This window comes from Falco cherrug, chromosome 1 (genome assembly GCF_023634085.1).
Source record: "Falco cherrug isolate bFalChe1 chromosome 1, bFalChe1.pri, whole genome shotgun sequence".
Taxonomy (NCBI): domain Eukaryota; kingdom Metazoa; phylum Chordata; class Aves; order Falconiformes; family Falconidae; genus Falco; species Falco cherrug.
The window spans coordinates 119,805,946-119,831,427 of record NC_073697.1 but is presented as its reverse complement, the minus strand read 5'-3'; the positions used below and the strand labels follow the sequence as shown (position 1 = coordinate 119,831,427).

At 49.7% G+C, this 25,482-nt stretch overlaps 2 protein-coding genes across 7 annotated transcripts in view; one reads left to right on the top strand and one right to left on the bottom strand.

The window, feature by feature from the left end:
- LOC102049094 (unconventional myosin-XVB) overlaps positions 1–15,461 on the top strand; it is a 28,699-nt gene extending 13,238 nt beyond the window's left edge. Inside the window, exons 18-44 of the mRNA XM_055700771.1 lie at positions 96–242; positions 535–724; positions 846–936; positions 1,469–1,691; positions 3,212–3,324; positions 3,861–3,920; positions 4,165–4,240; positions 4,755–4,873; positions 5,116–5,234; positions 5,687–5,828; positions 5,965–6,076; positions 6,403–6,569; positions 6,828–6,940; positions 7,048–7,111; positions 7,357–7,429; positions 7,812–7,888; positions 8,260–8,336; positions 8,857–8,987; positions 9,610–9,704; positions 10,000–10,077; positions 10,428–10,536; positions 10,889–11,037; positions 11,455–11,582; positions 12,569–12,702; positions 13,176–13,309; positions 13,745–13,885; positions 14,138–15,461. Coding sequence (XP_055556746.1) covers positions 96–242; positions 535–724; positions 846–936; positions 1,469–1,691; positions 3,212–3,324; positions 3,861–3,920; positions 4,165–4,240; positions 4,755–4,873; positions 5,116–5,234; positions 5,687–5,828; positions 5,965–6,076; positions 6,403–6,569; positions 6,828–6,940; positions 7,048–7,111; positions 7,357–7,429; positions 7,812–7,888; positions 8,260–8,336; positions 8,857–8,987; positions 9,610–9,704; positions 10,000–10,077; positions 10,428–10,536; positions 10,889–11,037; positions 11,455–11,582; positions 12,569–12,702; positions 13,176–13,309; positions 13,745–13,885; positions 14,138–14,197 — 3,122 coding nt within the window. The 3' untranslated portion in view covers positions 14,198–15,461. The remainder of the gene's footprint in view (positions 1–95; positions 243–534; positions 725–845; positions 937–1,468; positions 1,692–3,211; positions 3,325–3,860; positions 3,921–4,164; positions 4,241–4,754; positions 4,874–5,115; positions 5,235–5,686; positions 5,829–5,964; positions 6,077–6,402; positions 6,570–6,827; positions 6,941–7,047; positions 7,112–7,356; positions 7,430–7,811; positions 7,889–8,259; positions 8,337–8,856; positions 8,988–9,609; positions 9,705–9,999; positions 10,078–10,427; positions 10,537–10,888; positions 11,038–11,454; positions 11,583–12,568; positions 12,703–13,175; positions 13,310–13,744; positions 13,886–14,137) is intronic.
- Positions 15,462–16,081: 620 nt separating this feature from the next.
- The window catches only part of RECQL5 (RecQ like helicase 5), a 39,736-nt gene continuing 30,335 nt past the window's right edge, over positions 16,082–25,482 (bottom strand). For 4 of the 6 annotated variants that reach the window (XM_055724403.1, XM_055724410.1, XM_055724393.1 and 1 more), the window contains 12 exons: positions 24,925–25,152; positions 23,352–23,451; positions 22,847–22,883; positions 22,000–22,058; positions 21,779–21,855; positions 21,201–21,294; positions 20,589–20,729; positions 19,448–20,124; positions 19,170–19,248; positions 18,039–18,290; positions 17,450–17,522; positions 16,082–17,325 (listed from right to left, as the gene is read on the bottom strand). In XM_055724403.1, coding sequence (XP_055580378.1) covers positions 17,225–17,325; positions 17,450–17,522; positions 18,039–18,290; positions 19,170–19,248; positions 19,448–20,124; positions 20,589–20,729; positions 21,201–21,294; positions 21,779–21,855; positions 22,000–22,058; positions 22,847–22,883; positions 23,352–23,451; positions 24,925–25,152 — 1,918 coding nt within the window. In that variant the 3' untranslated portion in view covers positions 16,082–17,224. Of the gene's footprint in view, positions 17,326–17,449; positions 17,523–18,038; positions 18,291–19,169; positions 19,249–19,447; positions 20,125–20,588; positions 20,730–21,200; positions 21,341–21,778; positions 21,856–21,999; positions 22,059–22,846; positions 22,884–23,351; positions 23,452–24,924; positions 25,153–25,482 lie in introns of those variants that run through there. The other 2 variants (XM_055724418.1, XR_008734716.1) reach the window with 2 other exon arrangements.

Here is a 25,482-nt window from a genome sequence, read left to right as displayed (position 1 = left end):
TTGGCTTCTGCTGACTGATGAAAGGGTGGAACTATGCCGTTAATGCTAGGTTTTGGGTGTGGTTTCAACTAGCTCAGATCCCTCTTTCTATGCAGGAGAGCAACATATCCGAGTGAAGAAAGTCAGGCCTCCTTCCAAAATCTGGACCCCTCCAGCAAATCCCCAGCCAAAGCAGGAGGAGGAGAAGGAAGAGGAGCAGGAGAAGAGGAAAGAAGAGAAGCCTAGCCCTAAAACAGAGGCAGGTAAGATGCTGTGCAGTGGTGACCCAGGCAGGCTTATCAGCAGGAACTTTCCAGGACAATCAGGCCAGGATACAGCCAGAGGAGGAAAGGATCTGGCTTTTCTGGGAATCTGCATCTTGATGGGAGAGGAGACAGAGAAAGGCCTGAGCTTTGGGAAGTGGGATCCCAAAGCAAGGCAGTGGAAGGCTATGGCCAGTCAGCCTAGGTGTGAAAGAGAGGGATCTTCAAATGAAATAAAGGACTTTTCCTGTGTCTTTGCTGGTCTCTTGGTTAAAGCTGTCATCCCCAATAGCTCCTGCTCCCCCTTTGCCACCTTCTGAGCCAAACACAATAAAGCAGACACCAAAAGTGAAGAAGGAGCCACCGGTAGTGAAGCCTTCAGGCCCTGAGTCACGGCGTGCACCCAGCCGGGAGATCGGCAACATCATCAAAATGTACCAGAGCAGGCCAGCTCCTGAGCCGCAGCCCATTGAGCCCGTCAGGTGAGAGAGCGGGATCCACCTGGGTGGGCAGGAATGAGATGAGTGGGACAGCATCCCAGCACTGCCACATGGCCACAACCCCTCTGCACCCCCTGTAACTGTGTTCCCCATTTCCTTGCAGGAGAGTGTCCAAGCCATTTATAAAGAAGAATGACCCTAAAAATGAAGCTCTGGCCAAGCTGGGAATGATGAACCTCCCATCATCCAAATCTGTGAGTTCTGTGCTCTCCGGTCACCTTAAGAGCTCAGCAGAAAGAGCCTCTATATCCAGTCTCCAACAGGTTGGGAGCTACCTGGTAGTGCAGTAGCAGCCAGGTGATTTCTTGTTGGGTTACTAGCTAGCTATGAGCTCACACCATGGTGCTGCCCATCCTAGACTGGGTTTCAATCTACAAAGTCACTTGAGGTCCTGAAGAAAAGGCTTTGGAGCAGCAAGTCCTTTTGTGGTATGTTTAGGGCTGATCTGGAAGCAAGCAGCTCATGTTCCTCTCCTTTGGCACCAAGGTCTTGGCCCATTAATGTCTTTTTCCCCTTCTCAACTGGAGGCTTCAATCTCAAATACTTGATTCTCTGCACCTGAGTTTGGTTGTAGTGTGTTGATTTCAAGGTCCTGGTATCCCTGTTCACCTAGAGCTTGCTTCCAGGATTGGACTGCTGCCCTAGGGATGGCTTATAACAGCAGTGTCAGGACAGAGCACAGTAACGCAGAGGATGACTGGGTCAAATGATTTTGTTATCTTGCAGCCACCCTCCCTGCCACAGGAGAAGAAAACACCTCCACCACTCAAGCCCAAGCCAGGCTCAGCTTCCACATCTATCAAGGAGAAACAGTTGCCTCTCCTGTCCGTCTTCAGCCAGGAGAGCACCCCACCAGGTTCCCAGGCACCATCTTCTCCCCCTTCTCCCCCACCACTGCCTTTGACTCTCCTGCCTGGGAACCAAGGCTGGCAGGAATCCACAGGGAAGGGTGAGTATTGACTTTACCCGAGTGGGATTTGGTGAGTGGGGGGCAGGGAGGGGATGTGGTTGGGATCAGCCCAGTGGCTTGGGAGAGTCACAGCACATGTTCTGTCATCGGCCACCTGGCCAAAGACTTGCGTGGGCTGTGTGAAATCAGAGAGACTGTCATAGTTCTAGTCTGGCCCAGTAATCAGCATGGCATTTCCCAGCTCTAACTCTTCCCTTTCCTCCCAGTGCAGTGCAGTGCAGACTGTCAGGCACAGATGATGGAGGGGCTGGGTTTGTCTGAAAAACATAGCTAAAAGCAGAAAGGACCTTTGGGCTACAGCTTTATCAAGGTCCAGTTCACAATACATTTTATTGCCTACCTGAAGCATAGTTACTTTGTCAAAGGTGTGATTCAACAGATGGACTTTAGACCAGGGAGGAATGGGAAGCCAGGTAGTTTACTATCCAGATTGCCTGGAGGGACCTTGGAGACAGGCTGAGGAATGAGGGAATGTGTCCCAGAGGGAGAATGAGAGCCTGGGACACCTTGTACATTGGCCACATAAAGACTCACATAAAGATGCTGCCCACCTGAAAAAATGGCATAGCTATTGCTTCTCAGCAGTAGTTTAGAAGTGTTACTCAGTCTTAGGTTTTGCCTCTGAATTTCAGTGGGAGCTTGGAGCCATAATTCATTTTGTACTTCCCTGCTATTTTGGATACATTTACCAATGTATTTCAAGCTGTTTAAAACTCTCATCAGCATCACATTTTTTAACATGCAAGGCACAGTCAGCCAAACACATTACTGAAGGACTCCATCATGCAGCAGCTTCCCTGGTATAAAAGAATTTCCCTGTTTCACCCCCCCTCTCTGTGAAAGTCCTGTGAAAGTAAATCAAACTAACTGAATTAGCCTAAAAAATCCCTATGTGCTTTTGAATAGGGATATAGAAACAGCTGAACCATGGGATCTACCATGTTTCTTGTCTATGAATTCTGAAGATTTGAAAGTTGGGAGTGCTTAAATGAAGACATTCCTACCTCATAAAGCAATGCCTTTGAATGGCTGCCTTCAAACTGAGCCTGTCATGCTCCTGCAGAGAGAAAATCCAGTGCAAGTACTGGTTGCCTTGTACCAGAACTTTTTAGCCTGCAAGCTCACAGGAGAATTTTTATGTCTTTATGAAACCCTTAACAGCCTTTTTATAATGAAGTGAAACTTGTGTCTTCAACCTGAAGCACAGTGGTAGTATTTTGCCTGGGACACTGTGGTCCCTATCTCTGGAGTGTCTCTATTATGAGCGTTGAACTTTGTGGCTACTACAGCAAGTATAAACGCTATCAGAAATGCTGGTACTTAGACGCCGACTGTTCTGTGCATGCATTCACATTAGCTGATCACTGACCTTCAAGAGGGCTCCTGACAGTAATCTTCAGTCAGGCATGTGGTACTGTCCCCTTCCTCTTGGTAGGTCTTTGGCAGGTGGGAAGGTGATTCAGCAAAACCCAATTTAACTGCTCTTTCTCCTCACACAGACTCTGCTGTAACAGTAGAAGATGATGGTATCAAGACCCAGCTGTTCAAGCTCACTACCAGTGTCAGCTTTTCCTATGTCAACCCTGCCTGGAAAATCTTTCTGCGCAAAGAGGTACAGATCATTAGCTGAGGGCTGGCTATGGTGGGAGGGAACTGGTCCCACATTTGGTTAAAATAATTTTTTGTCATAGGCAGCCAGTCTGATATAAAAGCACAAAGATAGTTGTGGGAGGAGGTCACATGAGACAGGAGTCAGAGACAGGGAAGCATCTCAAAGGGGATCCGGGTCCTACTCTGCCTTACTGGCTCTTGTGTTTCAGTTTCCTTGCTTGTCCTTTCCTTTCTCTATAAAGCACTGAGAAATCTACAAATAAAGTAAATTTGTTGTTACCTGGTGCTTTCCTATTAAAATAATACAAATGTGTTTAAAATCAAGTGTTGGAGAGTGCACTGAACTCACCAGGGTTCATCCCATGGTCTCACCACTTTACTTTTGGTCCTTCACTCCTGGTCTTTCTGTTCACATTCACGGTGTCTTTTCCTTGCCTGTCCTTGGGGATGAATTAACTTCTTTCTGGCAGTGGAGCTATTTCTGAAACATCTGGAAACATCTGTAACATCATTGTTGTTTTTATCCTCCTCTCACAGGTGTTTTACCCCAAAGAAAATTTCAGTCACCCTTATTGTCTGAACTTGCTGTGTGAACAGGTATGTACTGGTGTATGACTCAAGGCCTGTCGTCTCTCTGGGGACAAAACACTCCGTAATTACATTGCACAAATTGCCTTTGCTTCTGCATATCCCTAGCAGTGATGGCCTCTCCTCCAGGTCCGTTCAGTGAAGCCCCTGTTCACTCCTCTCTGAAACTCAGTCTGTTTAATAGCTTTGGATACTCCAGCATAATCAGATGTGGTCTTTTCAGTGGAAGCCTCTCCGTTTCCTTCCTTTGCAGATCATGCGTGACACTTTCTCTGATTCCTGCTTTCGGATCTCCAGGGAAGAGAAGCGCAAGATGAAAGACCTGCTAAGTAATTAACAGCCCCATCATCCCTTCCTCCCTGTGCCCATCCCAGATTTTGATTTGAAATGAGAAACCATCCTCCAAGCCCTTTCAGGCAGGACTTAGGGCAGAGGAGGAATGTTTGTCACTGCAGCAAGCAAGCACATTTGTGTGTGCTGTGTAGTGCAGTGTAGGAATGTTTGTTTACTCTAAATGGCCAGAAAATTGCCCTGAAATTTCTCTGGGCCAGAAAAACTTAGTTCTGGTATGTTTATTGTGGGAAGAGGAAACTGAAGCCCAAGGATGGAATTTTGAGTTGCCTTAAAATCCAGCTGTCGTATTTGACAAGAGCTCCATGGAGAGGGGGAGAGAAAATAGTAGTAGACTGGTGTGTGCAAAATAATTTGGTATCCTTTCGCCTCTGCATGTTGTTTGCTGCACTGTAATCACTGAGGGGGACTGGTGTGAATGAGTCCCTGGCCAGAGGGAGACTTGGCCATCTCTGTCTTACTAAGAAAGTATCTGTTTTGTAACCCTGGTAGTGGAGTTCCGGGTTGGCAACAATGTCCAGTCCATTCAGGAGGATGCGATAAAGAAGAGAATTGTACTGGCTGCTCGGGATAACTGGGCTAACTATTTCTCTCGCCTCTTCCCAGTTCATGTGAGTCTTAATTTTCTCAAGACCTTGGGCTTGCTTTAGCTGTGTGGCTTTAGTTCACCTGGGATCTCTTTCTGTCTCCCTGCCTGGCCACACATCAGTCATTCTTCTGTGCCTTATGTACTTCTCTGGGTTTGACACCTCTGTCAGCCCAGGTCCTCCTTCATGGTCATGTGGTAGCATCTTCTTCCCCTGCTGCATCCTGTCCAGATGCTTTGATGCTCTCTGCTGCACTTCTCTTACAGGGGGAAGGGGGAAGCGATGTCCAGATCCTGGGTGTTTCTCACCGGGGCTTGCGGCTGCTGAAGGTGGTGAAAGCAGCTGGCTATAATCCTGAACACCTGAAGATTCTTCACAGCTACAGGTGAGCAAAAGGACACTAGTTGCTGCAGGATAATTTGTCACTTGCAGGATGCTTTCAGAGTGTTAGGAGGCAAACTGAGTGAGCTGAATATTCCCTGGTTGTGCTGTGCTATCTAGGATTGTCCTAAGCTAGTTGTGACTCACTGACCCTCCTTCTAATGAGTTTGGCCATTCCCTTTCCTTCTATCTTGTGCTTTGCTTACGCTATGTGAGTGCTAGGTGAGAGTCAGCTCCACACACGTCATCACAAGACAGGTCCTCAGAGTGGTGTGGTGAAAGCCATGAGCAGCCTATGGTGCTGTTACTGTTGTAACACAGTGCTGGTGAAAGGCCACCCTCTGGAGCATGCTGAGGCCTGTCTCCGTTTTCAGTCCTTGGAATGAGCTCCCACCCCCATGAGCTGCGTCCTTAGCTCTGGCAGAAGGAGCCTGAGGATGAAGGCCGTGTTCTCAGCTTTGCAGATGTGCTGTCAGTGGAACTGAAGGGCAACAATGCCCTGGAGTTCTCCCTGAAGACAGAGCAGCTCTTCCTGCGTTCTCCAAAGGCTCTGTGCATCAAGGCCATGGTGGAACTCTTCCTCCAGGAGCTGAGGCAGGTGAGGGAGTGGCTGCAGTGCAGTAGGGAATGGTGGTTTCCCACCTGGACCTGAGAGTGTCCATGGGATGAAATGGTCTGAGTCCTTCACATCCTAGGGATGAGATTTGACCCCCCCCCTGTCGCTTTTTCCCCAGGATGCCAACTACGTTGTTGCTCTGCGCAGCTACATCGTGGATGACAAGAGCCTTCTTAGCTTCAAGAAGGGTGACCTCATTGAGTTACTGCCCATGCAGGGCATGGAGCCAGGTGAGGGAATTTGTTGAGATTTGCAGGAAAGGTGGGGACTGCGTCCAAGGGCCTGCTGGACCCATGGTGCCCAGATGCTCTACATGCTGCTGTTGAGTAAACCAGAGGAAAGCAGGCTGTGAAGGGCTGGCACAGCCAGCATTTAGCTCTGCCACTCTCTGACGGCAGCCCACCTTGTTCCAGCTGCCACAGTTATAGGGGATGTTATCATAGGAGGCGGGAAAACCTAGTCAGTCTGATGCTCTCCTTTGCTGCTAGAATGCTTGACTGCTCGTTTCTCTTGGTAACTGCCATGGTTCCAGGCTTTTTCTCCCTTGTTTCTGTAGGCTGGCAGTTCGGCTCCACTGGTGGCCGCTGTGGTATTTTCCCCACCAGCTTGGTGCAATTGGCCGCAGCCCCTGATTACCTCAGCACCAGCATGGGGAGATGTGGAGGGTGGCAGAAGAGCGTGCAAGCTTCCCCAGAGAGCAGGAACACTAGCAGGGAGGTGACGGTGAGTTATCCTTGGGGAAGTTCTAGGGGCATATGGCTGAGCTCTCTGGAAGCTGCCAGGGTGGGTCCATGGCCCGGGTAGCATCTGACCTCCTAGGCTAGAGGGAAGATGACTGCTTAAGCCTTGCAGATGGAGACCTCAAATACTGTCATAGTGGGAAGGGGAGGCACCACACACAGATGAGGTCTGGCAGGTGAGAATATGCGCTGCAGTTCCTCAGCTGACTTTTTAGGGTGGGTTTGGGGGCTGTCCCTGCAGAGCTCTGTTCCCAGCCTGACATCAGAACCCAACAGCATCATGCTAGTCCCTGCTGGTGATCATTATACCATGATGGACTTCGCTATAGCCTACTTCCGAGATGCTCAGTCCACGTGAGTAGGCTGTGGTCCTTTCTGAACAGGCATACATATGGCCTGACACACACCAAGCCGTATCTAGGGATATTTCTTGGATTGTATGTTCCCTCTCCTCTGTCTAGGCAGGGATTGAAGGGGACATCTGCTGAAAAGAAGAGTGTAGCTGACCTGGTCCAGCACACTAAGGTGAGCCCAGTCTCTCCCCATGGCTACAGCCAGAATCCCAGCTCCAGTATTGTCTCTGGCTTTGTCCCCACATAGCGACAATGCAGAGAGCAGACCCTTGGCTGCAGTCTCTGGAGAAGTGTAGGTGCCCCTTAGTCTTCAGTGCTACCTGCAAGATACTGGGAGCTTGTGTCTTCTTGTGAAGGCTGCAGCACAGCTCTGTGCAATCTGCCTCCCCAGTTTACCCTTGTATTCTGGCCCTGTAGGTCCCAATCCAGGCATCTTTGCTCCGGTACTCTGACAGTGAGCTGAACGAGCTTGCTACAAAGAACTTCAAGAGTAAGTACCTCCCTAGGACACGATACCACAGAGGCTGGAGCGGGGGTGAGTGGGATGGCCTTGGTGGCCACACATGGGCACACGGGCCCCAGGGCAGGGAATGAAGACTGTGAAAGGAGAGCTCCTTCTAAGGCATTTCTGCAGCTAATAACCACCTGTGTCCATACTGAAAGTGTCCAACAAAATGCACTTTGCCTTGAGTAAAAAGTGTCCAAGAACACACCCTGCCTGGGCTGATGTCCCACTGACCACATGTGTCCAATGCAAGTCTTGTAATAGCCTGTGAGAGGCAGAAAAGCTTTTAGGACATTTTCTAGTCTACTGCCTGCCGTGTGGCAGGATCACCTCTGCTTAGACCCGAACACTAGCTTTTGCTTTGCAGCTCTGATGCGGTTCATGGGAGATCAACCGAAACTCAAGAACCAGAATGAGGTTGAATGCATCTATGAAATCCTTCAGGTTTGTGACCTTCCCCTGGGCAAGGTGCTGAAGCACTGATGGGAATGAAGGGCCAAGACCTCGCTGGGAAGGGCGAGGGCAGGGAGAGTCATAATGCAACCTCCTACGAGAGAAAGGGAGCAGAAATGGAAAGGCTGATTAAAAAACATGGCAGGGAGGGGTTGCATGTAAATGGATCACTGCCTGGATGAGAGCACAACCAGCCTCTCCTTCTTTGGGCTAGATAACACTGGAGACCAGGGGCTGCAACACCCAAACTTTAAGCCAAATTGACAGAGCTCTGGAGCTGGGAGAGAGAGGGCACAGAGATGACCTCAGGCCTCTCTGATGCTCTCTTCCCATCTCTGATGCTGTCTTCTCTCCAAATGCAGCTGTGCAAGGAGAAGGAGAGCTTCCATGATGAGGTCTACTGCCAGGTCATCAAACAGGTCACCCACAACCCGAGCCAGTGAGTACCAGCACCTTCCGATCCTGTGCGTGCACAGCCTGGGGGGAACCCTCTGCCTCACTGCATGGACACCAGTTGCTGAGCACTCAGGAAATCAAGCCAGTCACTGGGTTTGGCATTTTCACTTCAATGGACGTTTGTCTTTGTATTTCTGGCTGCTGATACATCTGGGCCGTGGTAAACATTCCTGGTAGCTCCTGGTAGTGGTGCTGGTCAGAGCCCCAATTTCCTCATCACAGCCCAAGGGAACTGACACAACAGTTAGGGACTGGCTTGACCCCACGCTGCCCTGCGATACAGCAGCAGTGGCATCAGAGTAGCTTTGACTGTTCCCTTTCTTTGTTTGCTGTTAGAATAACTGAATCAATCCCTTCCTCAGCATAAGAAACCTATGACCAAGTGCTGCCACCTCATTTTCTGCCACCTGCCATAGATGTTCAAAAGGACAAAGGCTCGCTTTGAGCTGCCTGGTGTAGGAATTATCTTATTGCAAGTGCCCACAGTTCTTTCTGTTCTACAGGGACAGCGTGCTGCGTGGTTGGTTGCTCCTAAACCTGCTAACTGGGTACTTCCTCCCTTCTAACATCCTGATGCCCTATGCCACCAAATTTCTGCAGCTAGCCAGCAGCGATCCATCTAGCACCCACCAGGGTATGACTGTTTCTGTGTCCTGTAAAATAAACATCTGCCCCCTTGTTACTAAGGCCCAGTAGTCAAGGAAAGAAGACAGGATCCAGGTGGGGACATGGGTCCAGTGGGAAAATCTCTCTTATGCTGTTAGGCAGGAGAAATGAGCGGGGTACCAAGGGAGCTGAGCCTGCAGGCAAGAGTCAGCGGTCAGCTTTGTGTCTCTAGTCTTTCTCTTTGCAGAGGTTATTTCCCATTGCATCTTTGCCCAGGCAAGGTGGAATTGTGTCTCAGAAGCTTAGCTTAGCCCTGTGGCTTGGGCCCAGTTTGACAGCTAGACCCTGGGGGAAAGGCAGTCTGTGATCTTCCAGGGTCATCAGCTCTGAGGTATTTGGGTTGGAATCCTGTCAGCGAAGAGGGTTCTAGTTCTCCCACCCTGTCATGCCCCTGTACTCCTGCTGTCTGGGGCTGGCCTCTCATGATCTGGATGTGTCCTGGCAGAGTGGGAGATGAGGTCAAGTCTTTTTGCTCTCCTAGCAGCAGCCTTGGGTTAAATTCAACACAGCCAGGATGACCCAGCACCACAGGACACAATGCTTATTCCTCTGTTTGGCTCGGCACACGAAGCTTTTTCTTTCTCCGGCAGATATAGCCAAGATCTGTCAGAGCAACCTGCGGAAAAATTTCATGTATGGGGGCCGTCGCCACCTTCCTTTCCCGGTGGAGATAGAGGCATTGCTGGTATTGAGGGGCAGAGAAGTGGGGATACTGGGAAGAGAGGGAGGGCAGGGGCTTGCCGGGAGGTGCTACGTGCAGTGTTTTACAGGGGCGGTTAGTGTTCCAAGAAAGGAAATGAAGCGTGTGTCTGCAAGGGGATTGGGAGGTGCCATGCCATGGAGTAGGCAGGGATATGGGCAGGGAGGAGGCAGGTACGATGGGCAAGCAGTGGAAGGCAGAGAATGGGGATGAAGAGGGAGTGAAAATTGTGGGGCTGATGGGATCTCGCATGTCTTGCTGCCTAAAGACTGTTTTGCAGAAAGGGCACAGTGCTCGCCGGCTAGTGATACTGATGCCTGGAGGCATGGAATACCTCACTAGAATCAAGACATTCACGGTGAGTTTTCTGCTTTGAATTTTGTTGTTGATCTGGACTCTGAGCCTCACCAGGGAACTCTCTCATCTGCCAAAACTTTGGGCTTGGCCAGTGCTTCCCACAGCGCTGTGACAGTTTCCCACTCGCTTCCCAGGAATCCCTGTAGCAGCGTGTCTCTGCAGGGCTTGCACAATGCTGGGATGCCTCACCAGCTCAGAATCATGGAATCATAAAATCCTTTTTGGTTGCTGCTTTGTGCGATGGCCAGAGCCATACTGCTGCCCTCCAGCAGGCCCAGCATGTCTAACTGCTCTGGGATGCTTTCGGGCTTGCCTGGCCATGGTATTTATTTGCTTCTTTCCTTGCTTCAGGTGGCCAAGGAGCTCTTGCAGGAGATCTGTGAGCAGATGGGGGCAGGTGAACAGGAAGAGATCTGGGAATTTGTTCTTTTTGCCAGCAGGAGCAACAGCCATAATCTCGGCAAGTAGAGACTAGCATCTAGCTTTGTTCTTAAAGTGGTTTTTCCAACAGGGAGTACCACAGCTACTGTTCCAAGTAGTTCCCGCACCCTTGCTGGCTCTGGGAATGTTCCTCTTCAGCAGTTTCCCTCTGTACTAGGGTTAAGGACTGTGCCTTCTCGGGGGCTGTGTTGCTTGTTTCTGAAAGAGATGTGTCTGTCTGTGTGGGTCCGTGTCCTGTAGAATGGCTTATGCCTGGAGTTGGCAGGGCAGGGTGGCACAGAGGTGTGCAGGAAGGCTCCTGTCCCAGGCCATGGAGCTCAGCCCACTGTCTTGGCACCGAGTGACCACCCTCTCTCTGCATAAACATGTAGATAAAACTGTGAGGCCGATAAGATCGGAGGAGTATCTTCATGATTACCTGCTGGAGGACAAGTTGGTCACTGTGACTTTACGCAGGCTCATCTGGAGGACACCTCTGCACTTTGAGAATAAAATTTATACTGATGTCCATTATGGACAGGTAAGCAACAAGGCCAGTGTGTGCCACCAGGAACCTCCCTAGCAAGGGCTCCCTAGCAGGGGTGGAGTTAAGTGTAAGGGCAAAGGGCATGTCCCAAGGGAGCTGAAGAAGCGGGAGGGCTTTGGCTAATCAGCTTTGTATGCCGTTTCTGGGAATGACTAATAACTGAATTTATGGAATGCAAGGAAGGCAGTGCGCCTGGAGCCCTAGCCTATGAGCTGTTCTGTTCCAGACGTGGTTTCTGCAGTTCCGCATGCTCTTCCCAAGCCCAGAAAACCTTTGCTTTTGTGTTACCCGCCTGAGCCGGATGTGTTATCGGCAAGGTGGGATGTGGGTCTCTGCAGCCTGGCACTGCCCAGACCTGCCTGCACCCTCCGGCAGGTGTAAGACAGGCCTCTTTGCTGTGCTGTCCCTCAGGTGCAGTGGGATTACCTGAACGGCAGGATACTGCTGAGCCGCAGTAAGGAAATGGAGATCGAGGTGGGCGTTTTGGCAGTGCTCCAGCACTGGGCCAAAACAGAGCAGCAGAACTCTGTTCCCTCCAGGTATGTCTCCAGGTGGGCCTCTATCTCTGACGGCCAGTGCCACAGGGGTTAGGGGTAGGTGCCTGAATTCGTCTCTGGATGACTGAGGAATGGACAGTTCTAGAGAACATAAGCTACTAATTAACATCACTTAGTGACTGACTTCTGCCCATAATCAAGAAAATTTACCTCCTGTTCACATTCTTAATGTTGACTGTCTCTGATCCACATTTCCTTTTCTGACTCCTCCTAAGCTGAGGGTCATGAGGGTGCCGTGGGCATTTCTTTTGACTGCCATCCATGTGTCTGTAATCCCAAGGGAGCACATGAGTTTATAGCTGGGACGAATGCTCCTTTGTTCTTTCTCACAAGTCCCAGAGTTTTCAACCCTGAGCACCTGAAATTTGTAGTGAGATGCCTAGTGGGAATGAAAATGTCCCTGGTGCCGGAAAGGTTCTGTGCTGCAGCCCTGAGCTGTATTTTCATGCTCCTTCCTTCCTGTAGCCTTACAGACTTTTGACTCAGAGTCAAGGTAATGTCTCCACCAGCTCCTCTTCCAGCACCAGCAGCAGGGGGTGACGGCACAACCCTGCTGGGAATGGGGAGCTCTGTGTAGCGCTTCGGTCACACAGGAGCAAGACAGGGTTAGAGTAAGGTGGTGTTCAGCTGAGGCTGCCTGCGAAAGAAACGCCTTGTGGCTTTACTTCCAGGCTACACTCCTCGCTTGAAGAGTTGTCTCCAGAAAGGTGGGATTTCTCCCAGTGCACTAGTCAGTGGTGCACAGCCACCTTCTCTGTGGAAAATGGTGGTCTCACTGTCTGGTGTTTCCTTCCACATTACCCAGTTCAGAAACGACCTGTTGTGCCCTTCCTCTCTCCCTCCACCCTTGCCCCCAGCCATGTACTTGAAAACTGTTGCCACATCCTCTCCTTCCTCCTAATTCCCCTGGGCTGATTTTTTGATTTTAGCTGGGCAGGGGGTGGCTTAGTATCTGCTTGTTGGCACAGGGAGGAGCTGAAGGAGTACACGCCAAAGACCCTGCAGTCCTCCATCAATCCCCAGTCTCTGCAGGACCACGTTGGCATGCTGCTGAGAACCAAGCAGCCCCTCCAGCCACTGGATGCAAAAATTCAGTTCATAGGTGAGGAGACATCCAGATCTGCTTGCCTCATCTATCCTGAGCATGACAGCAGCTGCTCCGAATGCGCTTTTGGGACACTTCATGATTTTGGCAAGGATCCTTGGAGCCTGGAGTAGGCCATGACATAGCATTCCCTAGATTGGCACTTGTTCTCCAGCGTGGTGGTCATGGGAGAAGTTCCACCTCTTTTGTAGAAATCTGCAGTAGATTTTCAGAGCTCTGTGCGAGTTGTGTTTTAGTTGATATTCTGGCTGCATGTCTGTTTGCTGGTCAGAAAAAAAACCAGGGCGTCTATTCAGGCTGCTCAGACTGCTGAGAATTGAGCCGGGGGCGGGGGAGGGAGAACTTGTCAATCTTACTGTTTCGTGTAGAAAAGCTTGGGAACTCTTGCAGCTTTTGACCACCTTAGGTTGGTGCAGTGGATCGCTGGCTGGAAGCTGCTGCCTGAAAAGCCACCTTTTGCTTCCTTACAGAGCATGTGATGAAATTGCCTTTCTTTGGCTACAACATCTACTTTGTAAAGAGAGTCAGCGATGACACAATCCCTGTGCCCTGTTTCTTTGGCGTGAATAAAGAAGAGATCATTGTGGTGGATGGCACCACCCAGGTATGCCAGACAATTCCTCCCTAGAGTCTGGAGCCCTGATGTCTGTCAGATATTAACTTTGACTTTTAGAACTTGTGCAGGAAGAGACTGCATTTACCTGCGTCACAGCCACTCAAACAACAGCCCTAGCCCAAAGCAAGTGACACGAGCAGTACAACAGTTAGTACTGCTGTGTGCTCTTTTCTCAGTCCAGTGATCATGGTGAGCAGTAAAGCGAAGTGCAGGTCGCATTCCCGTTTGCCCAGTCTTGCTGGAGTTCTAGGGACATGCTGTCAGCAGGAGCCTGCCCCGTGTTCTGTACACACGGCCGTGCGTCCCAGGCCTTGTCTCGACTTTCAACAGGCTCTTGAGGTGAATCCTCCTTGGTGAGAATCAGATGGCTTTATCTGCAAGGACCGCACCAGAAAGCGTTTTGTGGCTTTTCTCCTTATACAGGCAGTCTCCTGCGTCATTCCGTTGAAGGAGCTGCAGAAGATGCGAACGCTGCAGCCTGTCTCTGACGGTGGGCTTCCCGGCATAGAACTGAACTACGGCTCGGCTGCCAGCCCCAAGGCCATGTGGCTTGAACTGTCACAGGTGAGACCAGCGTGGACCCACAGGTTCCCCCAGCAGTTCAGAAATTGCCCTCAACCACCCAGCTGAGCCTCTGCTAACAGACAGTGCTACTGCTCTCTCGTCCCAGAGCACTGCATTTCCTGGGCCCCAAAGTGCAGATTCGTCCCAGCATGCACCCAATAATTATGGAAAGCGATTTATGGGAATATTTAATGATGAGAAGCAGCCATTTCTGGGGCAGAGAATGACTGATGTGGATTTGTGTTTTGACAGGCTAAAGAAATGTACCACACGATTGTTGTCATCCTGGATAGAAGAGAGTTGCAGCACTAGAGCCTGGGAGGAGGAGAAAGACCAAGTGAAATGGCGCTGTCCTCCCTTCCTTGGGCTTGTTCAGTGCTCCCTGCCCCGTCTTCTGGAGAGGACTCTCCCGAAAGACACCCCTGACGTCAGGCAGTTGCTGTAAGACTGCCACCGCAGTGTGTGCTGCTGGCCTGGCCCGTGATCGCTCCCCTGCATGACCTGCCCCTCAGTCCCCCAGTGCTATTCCATGACCCAACGCATGCCGTGGCTAACGCCACCAGACACGCTTTCCACACCGTGGCTTTTTCCCCAGCCTGTTCCAACACGGAGCAGCTGAACAGGTGCAAGTGACTGCTTTAGGCTATGCAGTGTGGGACTCCTCTCTGCTTTTTTTGATTAACACAAGCGGAGACTGATGCTTGCTGGGGATGCGTGTATGACAGTGCACAGCTGAGGCTACGAAATGACTGCACTGGCTGCTGCTGTGTTCCGTGGTGAGCTGCTTCTCTGTATTGCTATGCAAGAGGCCCTATAGCAGGATCGATGAAGCAGGAGCTTGTAGAAAGCATCTTAATTGCAAAGCAGATCAGTGTTAATATAGTTAACACATGCTGGGGTACAGATTGAGCTGCAATGGTAAGAAAGTGCACTGTTAACTTGATTTTTTATTTCTTACTGACATAATTATATGCATGTGTTTCCCTGTACTATAAAGAAGTCAATCATGTCCGTGCAGCTGTCACACAAACGATGGCTCCATGCCCATGGAGGAAGCGTATTTAAATGGAACTTGTATTACAGCAGGGGAGAGTATCCTGGCTTGTACAAAAATGCTAATTTATTTTTAGTGCTACAGCTACCCACCGAACTGAAAAGTATCTGCATTTTAGGAGACTGCAATAAAATAATCCTGCAGAGATGGCTTGAAGCTCTGACATGACAGGTACTGGTTTACATCTAACGCGAGAAGACTGACCCGCAGGCAGCTGGCAGAGCTTGCGGAACAGGTTGTCACTGCTGGCGGGGAAGGGGACAGATCGGCGGGTGCTCAGTGCGAGCCGTGATGCCCAGCCAGCTTCCTGCCGGTCGGCTGATGCCAGCAGTAACTGCAGCATCTGCCCTGTCAGGAACTTCCCTTCACGTACTGTTTGCTGCAGCCTGTGGAGTCTAGAAACACGTTCCACCCCCTCCTCCCTTCAGCAGTGCTACTGCAAGGCTATGTAAGGCACCACAGCACCGTGACAGACTTTCTTTCATGAAGTTTTCTTACAAGAATAATGATGATAGCTGGAGGTTAACTTACCCTTCTTCCCCTTCTCTTTTGCTGAGCTTTTGCTGCCTTACATAGATGCAGAACTCACCTGGTTAGACATGCCCCACAGTGTGAGGAAACACAACCCCGTGCCCTCACCAGCCTTTTGGGAGCCCCCTGAGTTACAAGGTAAACAAAGTGTTTCTGAGTTCACCCAGGCAGCAGCTGAACTCCAGAAGCACTGAGCTCTGGACAGACAGTGACCCCACTGAAGAGGCTGATGGAACAGGAGTTTTAATGGGAAGGGAAAACAGAAGCCAGCCAGCAACAGCTGAAAAAGACTTCTATTGCGTAAAAGGCTTCTGGTAGGGCCCTTTGTCCTTCGGTGAGCAGAGCAAGCTGAAGATCTAAGTCACTTTGGAGTTAAGTGTTTCCAGGTTCTCCTTCTGGTTCCACCTGGAGAAGGCCTGCAGCTTAAAGGGCCGGAGGCATCTGCTGGCCCATGCTTCCCCTCCACCCCATCCCAGGGTTCCATTTCTTAGCTGTCTGTTCAGATAAGAAAAGAGCTTTTATGTCTGTGTTCCCAGTGACAGAGTCTTAATGTGTCTAAGGCCAGTTTGCATGACTGAGTGGTAAGAAAAAGCTTCCAGGAAGAGGCCATAGCAGCTACAACATCGTTTTATTGTCAGTTCCGCACATACTCTTCAGTACATTTAAAAAAAAAAAAATACATCTGTTGAGTACAGTGATCCAAAAGCCTGTTTGATGGCCTCTCAGGCTGCAGATTCCTCTAGCAGCGGCAGTGCCTGAGGCCACCAGCCTCCATGGCATGGAACAAAGGCAGAACCCAACAGAAACCCACCACAAAGGACTCCTTCCAGGGAGCTGGGTTATTTCAAGCCCGCTGATACCCCAGGGTTCAGGTCCTTACATAAATATAGCAGCAGAGGCACCACAGCGGCAATCTGAGGGCCACAGCAGTACCTTAACCAGCTGTAACAGCAGCGTTGCCCTCCTATTGCAGACTGTGGGCGAGGCACAGGAAGCAGATATGGCTTTAGGGGTTACAAGCAAATGCTGGAAAAGTGTTGGCAACCTCGGTGCCACTATTGGAGAGATTAATACTGAAAAAGCATCACCGCCTAAGTTAAAGGGCAGGCAGAACTAGACAAAGTTAAAAAAAAAAGTTCACATTAAAAGAAAAAGCGTCTGAGTTTCTCCACCTTCAGAAAGTAGGCACTGCCCGCATGGTAAAACCAAAACGCTCCCCTCCTGCCCTTCAAGGGAAAACATTCCATCCAGGAACTCAACCATCAAGTTTGTCATTGGCAGCCCTGAGCAAAGCATGTGAACTTGTAGCATAAGGCTTCTATTGGTAACACTGAAATAAAAACTAAGAGACGGGGGAGCAAGGGGAGGAGCCATCTAGGAAGCAAGGTGCCGTCCCAAAGCAGAGTCCCAGTGGGGAAGTCTGAGCCCCTCCCCGACTGCTGCCGGGAGCAGAGGCTGGAGGTGCTGCAGATCGCCTGAAGCAGCAGCCCCTAACCCACGCAGCAGATGCAGCCGTCACACCTCTTGGCAAGAGGTACCAGAGGGCTTCGGTGCGCCAGTTATGGGAGAAACTCCGTAAGTTCACAGAAACTGGTGTCCTGGAAGTATGCGCCACTAATGACAGAAGTGAGCAAAACTGCAGTGGGAAAAGAGAGCTCGCTTCTGCAGTTCCACAAACCTCTCCCTGGCTGAGTTCTTCAGGATCCCTTGGTCTCACTGCTGGAGGAAGGAAGACGGCCAACACGACGCCGGGATCAGCTCTCTGAGCTCTGCCGCTCCTGCCAGTCTCTCTCACTCTCACACCTGACCCTTGTTTTGAAAAACTCTTTGATGAGTCTCTGTGCTTCCTCCTTCACTGCAAGAGAGGAAGCACCACCTTTGAGATGACGCTTAAGACACCTGCCCCCTTTAAAGCCATCGATCCATTCAGCAGCGACAGGACCCAAGATCCCTGGCGCTCTCCCCAGCTGCCAACTCACCAGTCTTGCGGGCAGGGTTCTGCTCTTCGGTCAGTAAGTGAGACAGGTGCCGAGCAAAGCCCTTAAACAGATCCTGCAGGGTTGGGGAAGACAAAGAGCAGAACGCAGACATCGGTTACCTCACCAGGCTGTTTCCACGTTTGTCTTGCCCCTAGCGCAGGCTGGCTGTACCACACACCATAGATTTAGACTACAGGAGTGTTGCAAACCTGCAAATACACCTGACCCGGCAGTGCTGGAGAAGCACACGCACACACACGCTGCCTTGCGGAACACATCGGCTACACCAGAACTGAACCTGATCTGTTGCCACTCCACAGGTGGGAGTTCTTAAAAACATGCTGGAGTTTATGGTGAAAAAACGAACAATCACAAACAAGCAAGGAACCAACACGGTACCACTCTCCACCACACACAAACCCTTTCTGGGGAGAGGCGAGTCCCTGCACCGAGGGTCACTGAAACAGCACGTACCAAGCCGTGACTTGGAAATTAAATGTATCCAGATGATCTTCCCCTTCTCCCATCCCCGGATCACCAGGGAGACGCAGTCTCCTTCTGCTAAAGAGGGTCTTGAGCTGTGCCCTACCTTGGAAGCAAATTTGCCACCCTTGTAGAATGGGGTCAAATATTTGACAACGATGTCTGCTGTCTCTTTGAGGGACACGCCTTTGGTCACTGGCTGCACAGTCTTGCTGGTTCCTTCCTTATTGCACTCCGATAAGTTCGGATCAAAAGTCACCTTCTTCTTTGTTGGACCAACACTTTTGCTGTCTGGCTGAGACAGAATGGAAGATTTTGCCACTGTCCGTAGCCGCTTTGCTGCGGGACTTTCCATATCCTGGAGATGGGACAGAAGAAAACCAAACCCACCAATTCCTGTGGCAGCGTGACACTTCCAAGCAGCCACCCCCTTCTGAGAACATGAATCTTCGCAGCATCCTGCAGGCTCTCCCTGGAGCGAATACCTTGCAGGAATCCACGTAACCCGTTTTACTGTGCAGATATAATACACTATTTCTCACACAAAGGCACTTTGAGGAAAACCCTTTAAGACTACCCCACTGAGAATTACCCCGTGCTCTTACTGGGGCAGCTAATTGCTAGACCCCGTCCTATACAGGAAAAGCTGACAGGAAAAGATTTCCCAGGATATCTGCTGAGAATACGCCCCTTGGGAAGAACCAACCACTTGAGGAGTGCCACACTCTTGTGCAATTTGAGAGAACAAGGAGACTACACTGTTCAGTAGAGGCAGTTACCAGCAGTCTCAGATGCCAAATGCAGAAACAGAGACCGAATGGCAAGGAAGGCTGTGAGCACGGCTCTTTCTGAGTGCTCCTGTGTGTCACTGGGCTGGGGTTGCTCCCTTGGCCTGAGAAAGCAACTTGCTAATTATAGGTAGTTACAGATCTGCAGGGGGTGGAGAGACTCATTCCAGGCAGGTCATCAGCAAGGGTACGGTCACACGTGTTGCAGAGAAGAGGAAACAAAGCAGCGCGGAGGGGAAGCTTTCCGCTGCAGCCGGAGCTGCTGGCGCTGGCCCAGTGGGCGGCAGGCGGACACCAGCAGTGCAATGCACCTGCGGTTCTCCTCTCTGCCGCAACGGCAGCTGGGCCCTCCCCAGATAAATAACACCGTCAGGGTGTAGTTCAGACCAGAGAGAAACGCGGCACAAGACGAGCAGAATAGAGGAAATTAGCATCCACTGAAGTCTTACCTCATCTGGTCCTGGTCGCTTCCCACACTCGCCTTCCCCAGCAACAGTTAGCTCAGTTTCTGTGACATTTTCGGCAAAACTAGTGGGAAGAGCAGAGAGAAGGCCACTCTTAATCGTTCTACAGCGAAGATACTGTCAGTGGCCATGAGACTCAATGTGGTAAAGCCCGAGTCTGCCTCACCAGCCTAGAAATCTAATACGGATTCCCGGACAAGGCTGGTGCGACTCTGCAGCTCATTAACAGGGTAACACAGGGAGCAGAGAGATAGAGATTTTACCTGGATTTTACATCAATTTCCTCTTGAAGGAGTTCAGATTCAGCAGCCCGCTGGGTCTCAAAATCCTCCTCTCTCTCAGTCAGTGTTACTTCTGTCTCTCCCAGTTCTTCATTCTCTCCCTGGGACTGTCCAATCACATCTCCTCCAAAGACATCTTTGTTTTCCTGAGGTGTTGGTTTCTCTTGACACACGCTTTGAGAAGAAACCTGAGGTAGTGTGCTTGCAGAACAACCATCTTCCTTTGCTGAGCTGCAACTTTTGGCTTTAGACCCACCTTTGGGGAGGGAGAAGAATTTGGAAATATCCTGTGATTCTTTTTTAGCTGCTTCTGCGAGCATTTGCTGCTTCTTGCTAGGTTTGGACTTCTTTGCAGGGCCCTCCCCAAGGGCAGCTTTTGTGTCTGTGTCCGGACTGGGTTGCTGTCCTTTCTTTTCAGGAAGGAGCACTTCTGCCCCAGCACTCTCACACATTGCTTTGGTTGCTATTTCTTTCTTCTGGAGAACAGCATTTCTGGTGTCCAGTTCCAGACTCCAGTTGCTGTTGTCTTGCCGACTTGCACAATCTCCTTTTTTGACAGGGTTTGCATCAGTCCCCTCCTGGACCTTCAGCAGTTCTGAAGCTGTCTGGAACAAGCTGGATTTCTTTGGAAATCCTGCTCCCACACGCTTTGGTTTGAACTAGGGAGAAAGGAAGAAGAAACTTTGGATGTAAAAGCATTAAGGAAACCCTGTGTGCAGAACCCTGAAAGGAGCTCAGTTTCTGTACACAATACACCAGTGTGTACAGCCATAAGCTGGGGAAGGTTCTAAATGTGACTTATCATCATAATCATTAACCGAGACATCAGAGAAATGGATTAGGTTAAAGTCATAGGCCTGCAGTAAGGAAACAGACAGCATCCCTGGTTAGAGCAAAATGAGAAAAACTTACTTAACTTATGGCCTGCACACAAATTATAATCACTAACAGGAACCAGCATGACTAGTTGATCTCACTCCAGAAACAAACAACAGACAGGAAAAGCGACTACAATAGAAATATACAGCTATGGCCACAGAAGGAACCTAAAATAAAATTATAAAAAAGCAGACAGACAAAGCACACCATTCCCTCCTTGTCTATCCCATCTGTACCTACTCACCGAGTAAACCTGGGACGCAGGGAGGAAATCCTCTTCTGCTGGAGGCCCAGATTTTGTTTCCAAGCTGCTATTGCCACCAGTTCCAGACCCAAAGAATGAGAACAACTCTCCTTGTTTTGAGGCTTTGTTGATTTCTGCTACCTGAAAAGAGAACAGAAAGAGTCTCTAGTGGCCAGAGATCTTGATGCATTCCTGCCTTTGTACGTACTAAAAGCCATAGAGGCAAAATAAATGCCTCCCCTGGAGAGACACCTATCTCAAGAACAGAAACATCTTCAGAGAGACTTATGGCAATCAGCTAACCTAAACCAAGGCTTCTCCATTGTCAGCAACAGTCTGAGGAACTCCCAATTCCCTTCATTGCTAGACTAGAAGATAACTGGATAAGCTTGCACTGCTATGTAGGTTTCCGGAGCCTGTAAAGCCAACAAAGATGTGAAACCAACGTGATTCTGAGCCCTCCAGGAAACAAAATCAAGACGAAAGATTTGGAAGACATCCAAGGCAAAGCAGAGCTTCTCCTTCATCTTTCCCACACAAACTTTACCCTGTTTGCCCTTAAGCTGAGGCCACACCGCGTTCAGGGGAACAGCAGCAGACGCATGGCCCTACCTTCTTTAGCACAGTTGCCTTGTAGGAGTTGGCCATTTTACTGGTTCGGAAAGCTTCATACTCCAGTTCCACAGCACAGGCGTGAGGGTCTGACCTGTAACACAGGCTGGGGTGATTTCTGGCAAGACACACTTCTAGATCTGCAAAGGGAACACTAATGCTTAAGCATCTCTCACAAAGTACAAAATTCCCTCCCTCCGGTGCGAGAAGAAGTGATAACTTCCAAGGAAGTCCCAAGGGATGCAGCAAGGAATTGCTGGTGAATGGAAAGGGTGGTGGAAACAAAGTTTTAAAACGAAGTCTCAGTGTCCGCTTGCCCAGCTTGAGAAGTACACTATCCCCATCTCGTGGGACAGGGAAGAATTGCGACTCCTACCATCCAGCTGATTTAGCAGAATCGAGACAGGAATCCTCATTATCTGATCCTGAACATCACTACGAGAAGGATGCGGTTAAGCAAAACCACATCCTCGGGCCAGATAACTTAAAAAGGTAATGAGAGTGGTAACGCTGCTCAGGGAAGCTTAGGCCCTGTGTTAAGGGACTCGGTATGTTACCCCTTTTCTCTCATCTCATACCCTTTTCCTCCTCCTGCTGGAACCTTTTGATTGGTGCTCAAAGCTTCTTCCAGCATCTTCAAGCAGTGTTCCCGTCCCTAGGAAACATGGGATACAGAATGCTCTACAGAGGTCACAGTGCCCCTTGGACTTCCATCCCTGAAGGAGTAAGAACAGGGCAGGCAGAATCTTTGTTGTTCTTTGCAAGTCAACAAGATTGATGGTTAACCAGCCTCTCCTACCTTCACGGTGAGCTTAGAGATTCTCCTGCTGAAGGCATCCTTCAAGGGACAGTCTGCACCTACCACAAAAGAGGCATTTATTTGGAAAAGGCGTCATAGCAGGGCTGGGGCTCCTGGAAACATCCCAACTGTCACTGGCAGGGTTGCCAGTCCAGTACTGCTCGGCATGCTCCTCCCTGCACAGTCAACCCCCAGCACCACTGCAGTCACCCTTTAACCCGGAGAAATTAAACTCCAAAAGAGTAGGCAGAAGCCACAGTGAGATTTTTCTTTCTGGATGAGAACATCTACTTTGCCACTTCATGGCTAACAGCTTTCCAAAACCTCCCCACCTCAGGAAACCTTTTTTCAAGGAATCCCGGCTCTTTGAAAACTCAACTCTTTTCCCCTCCCCACAATACCAACCAAAAAAAGAGAAGAGGCTGAACAGAGTAACATGACCTACCAGGTGTTCTTTTACAACAGCGTAAGAACTATGTTGCTAGACAGGGCCCCAGTTAGTACAGTTACAAATGGCAAAGTTTTTCAGCAGTTTCCTTACGGCCCAATTGAATACTGCTGCCTAAGCACCGCAGAAGCAGCTTACAAAGTCAGGTTAGACAGAGTTTTCCTTCTCTTTTGCTTATTTGGACAAGCTGTTCAGAAAGGTGCATTCCATATCTTCACCCCAACCAAAGCTAAGCTCTGATCCATCTCCTCCAGCGAAGCCTTCACAGCCAAAAGTCTAACCTCTGTGCCTAGGGACTGACACCTCCAGTGTTGATGCTACATAAATTACATGCAGCTGCAAAATGCAAGACTTTTTTCTCCCAAAGAAAACCCACTATAAATCAAAGGAGATATTTACTTGGAGGAACAAAATCTTCCTTTTCTGGTTCTTTGCCCTGGAATAAAACAAAGATCAGTCAGACATTTCCATTCCTGCAACACACATGCTGGTCTAGAAGCATAAAAGACACATTTTATACCCCTGCTCCAAGGAAAATTAATGCTGAAGTTACAAAGGTACTGAAAAGGCACCAAAATACAGGTAACGAGACAAAGAATGAGAATCAAAGTCCAAAGTTCACTTTGCTATAGGGATATGCAAGAGAAGCTGAATGGGGAAATCTGGTTTTATTAATATCAGAGGTATTAAAGACAACAGAATCCTCTTGATTAGCGTTTCTTCATATTATAGGACTGGCCCAGAATATGGAGAAAACAGCAAAAGCAGAGGTGCAAGAAGTAAGAAACAGAACGAGCAACAGCAAGATGCAATAATTTACTTCCACTAATGCCAGGAAGCCTTTATGTCTGTAAGGCAAGCACACAGCAATCTGTGAATGTCTCGCAAAGGGACACCAACTCACCTTGCGCAGACTCATCTGCTTTCTGTAGAAGTTGTTCCATTCCCGTTTCCGATTCTCTTCATCTGCTTCATCCCCATTCCCACTGCTTTCTTCATCATACCTGGAGAAGGCGGGAAAACAAGAAGAACAAACAATTCTGTAGCTGCACCATTAACTGGGGGACAAGCTTTGGAGAGCCCAGGTTCTCCCAGTATTTACAAAGATGATGTATTTCACATCCTTTCTGAACAATTCTCAGCTTTTAGTTTCACTACCATCCCTCAACCGGAACAGTAGTGGGTGTCGTCCAAAAATTCACGGGATTTGTTAATCCCATGAACTACTAAACAGCAGCACGAACTAGTAGCACATAAGTAGTGCTCAGAGAACAGAGGGCTCCATTTCAGGAGCTCTGCCTGATTCTCCCATGAGACTGAGGACTCACTGCCTTACATCAGGTACCCCATCTGTCAGTCACTGCTGCTGGGTACTACTGGAGCAGAGACGGCAGAAAGGACAAAGCGTCCGTTCCTCAGACACTGTTGTATTAAATGAAAGCCTCATCACTAACACGCTGACAGGCAGCAGCTGATTCTTGCCAGATGTAGCCCAAGAGCTTAGTGCCTTCCACAGCTGCCACAGCCCAAACTGACAGGTATTACAAATCAGAGCTTTAAGGCTGTTGACCGTGACAATGTCCAAGCCAAAGCTACAATCCAGTCAGGTTCAATAAATCAAGTGGCAGTGTGCTGTACATCAGCATTGGCCGCGTCTTTTCAGGTCCTGAGATCAAACACGGGCTGAGGTCACAAGGACGCCAGTTTCCTGACTCGGCTGGACTTGCCTGCAGAGCAAAGCTTCCAGTCTCAAGCTGTTTAAGGTAAAGCAGAGGGCTAGGCCAGCCGACAGCTCTGTGCATCCTGACAGCTTCACGGGCAGGGCAGAGCGCGAAACCTGCGCCCAGACAGAGCTGCACGGTTGCTACAGCTCAGCCAGAGGACAAGGAAGAAGAGAAGTTGCCATCTCCACACTGCTAGGCGTCGTACAGAATTAATCATGTTTCCCACTGCACATCTTCCTTTTGCTGTCAGCCCGATAGGGAAACACTAAACTTTAGCAATCTGCAGCAGCAGCTGACACTGGCACTCCATTACATCCTCTGTGATGACTAAGTCCTGTCAGTGGCCCCCCAGCCTGTTGGCCCACAGACAGCCACGCTAACGCAGGAATGATCTGTGGACAATGTCATACTGTGCTGTCACTTGGTCTCAATTTAAACATTTTTGACCCTTGTGACTGTGAACAGGCTGAGCCCCGCTTACTGCTTCCAAAAAACTTCAGGCTAGTTTATTGAACCAGCTACATTCTGCAGGGCAATTCTTAGGTCAGTCGAAACAGCTTTTGGCTCTTTGAGACATGAATGTGATCAAGGCTGCCAAAATGTGTGGAAAATGAAATTCCAGCTCCTGCTGCCAGAAGTTACAGGAAAATACCACCACACGTGCTGAAGATAGAGTGGCTGGGCCTGCAGCAGGGAGATGCTCTCTTCTCTCTGGTAGCTTCTATGGGCTGAATTCAAGCTACTAATACAGACCTGCTAAAACCTCTGCAACCTCTTCTCCCGCCTTCATACAGCTCTGGGTCATAGCTATCCCAGGAGGAACCTGTGGGCCCAATGCAGGTTTTGCCCCAGCTGTTGCTGCAGCGCTCCAGTGACTCCAGTTGCCTCTTCACTGCCCCCGGGTTCTTGCAGTAATCGCAGCATTTGTTACAAGGTGGAGTGCCATCACCAAAGTACCTCGCTATGGCAGCATGGCGACATCTAGGAAACAAAAGGGGAAATGATCCGGTAAATATGTTTATAGACAAGAACTCCACACCCCAAACACAAGGTGTCCTTTGATAAAGACTTGAGTCTTTTTTTGCAGAGAATGCCTATTCCAGCAGGATTCACAGGGATTAAGCCCTGGAGCAGAACTGGGGTCTGTTCCTGGCACCTTGCACAAGGTCTCTCTGCCTCCACTTCCCCACATGTAAAACAGAGTGGTGTCAATCTCTTCTGCTAAATGCCTTCTGATCTTTGAGCTCTGCAAAAGGCACAGCGGATGAAATATGCGTTGTTGGCCAAATACATTCCACGTCCAAACAGAAT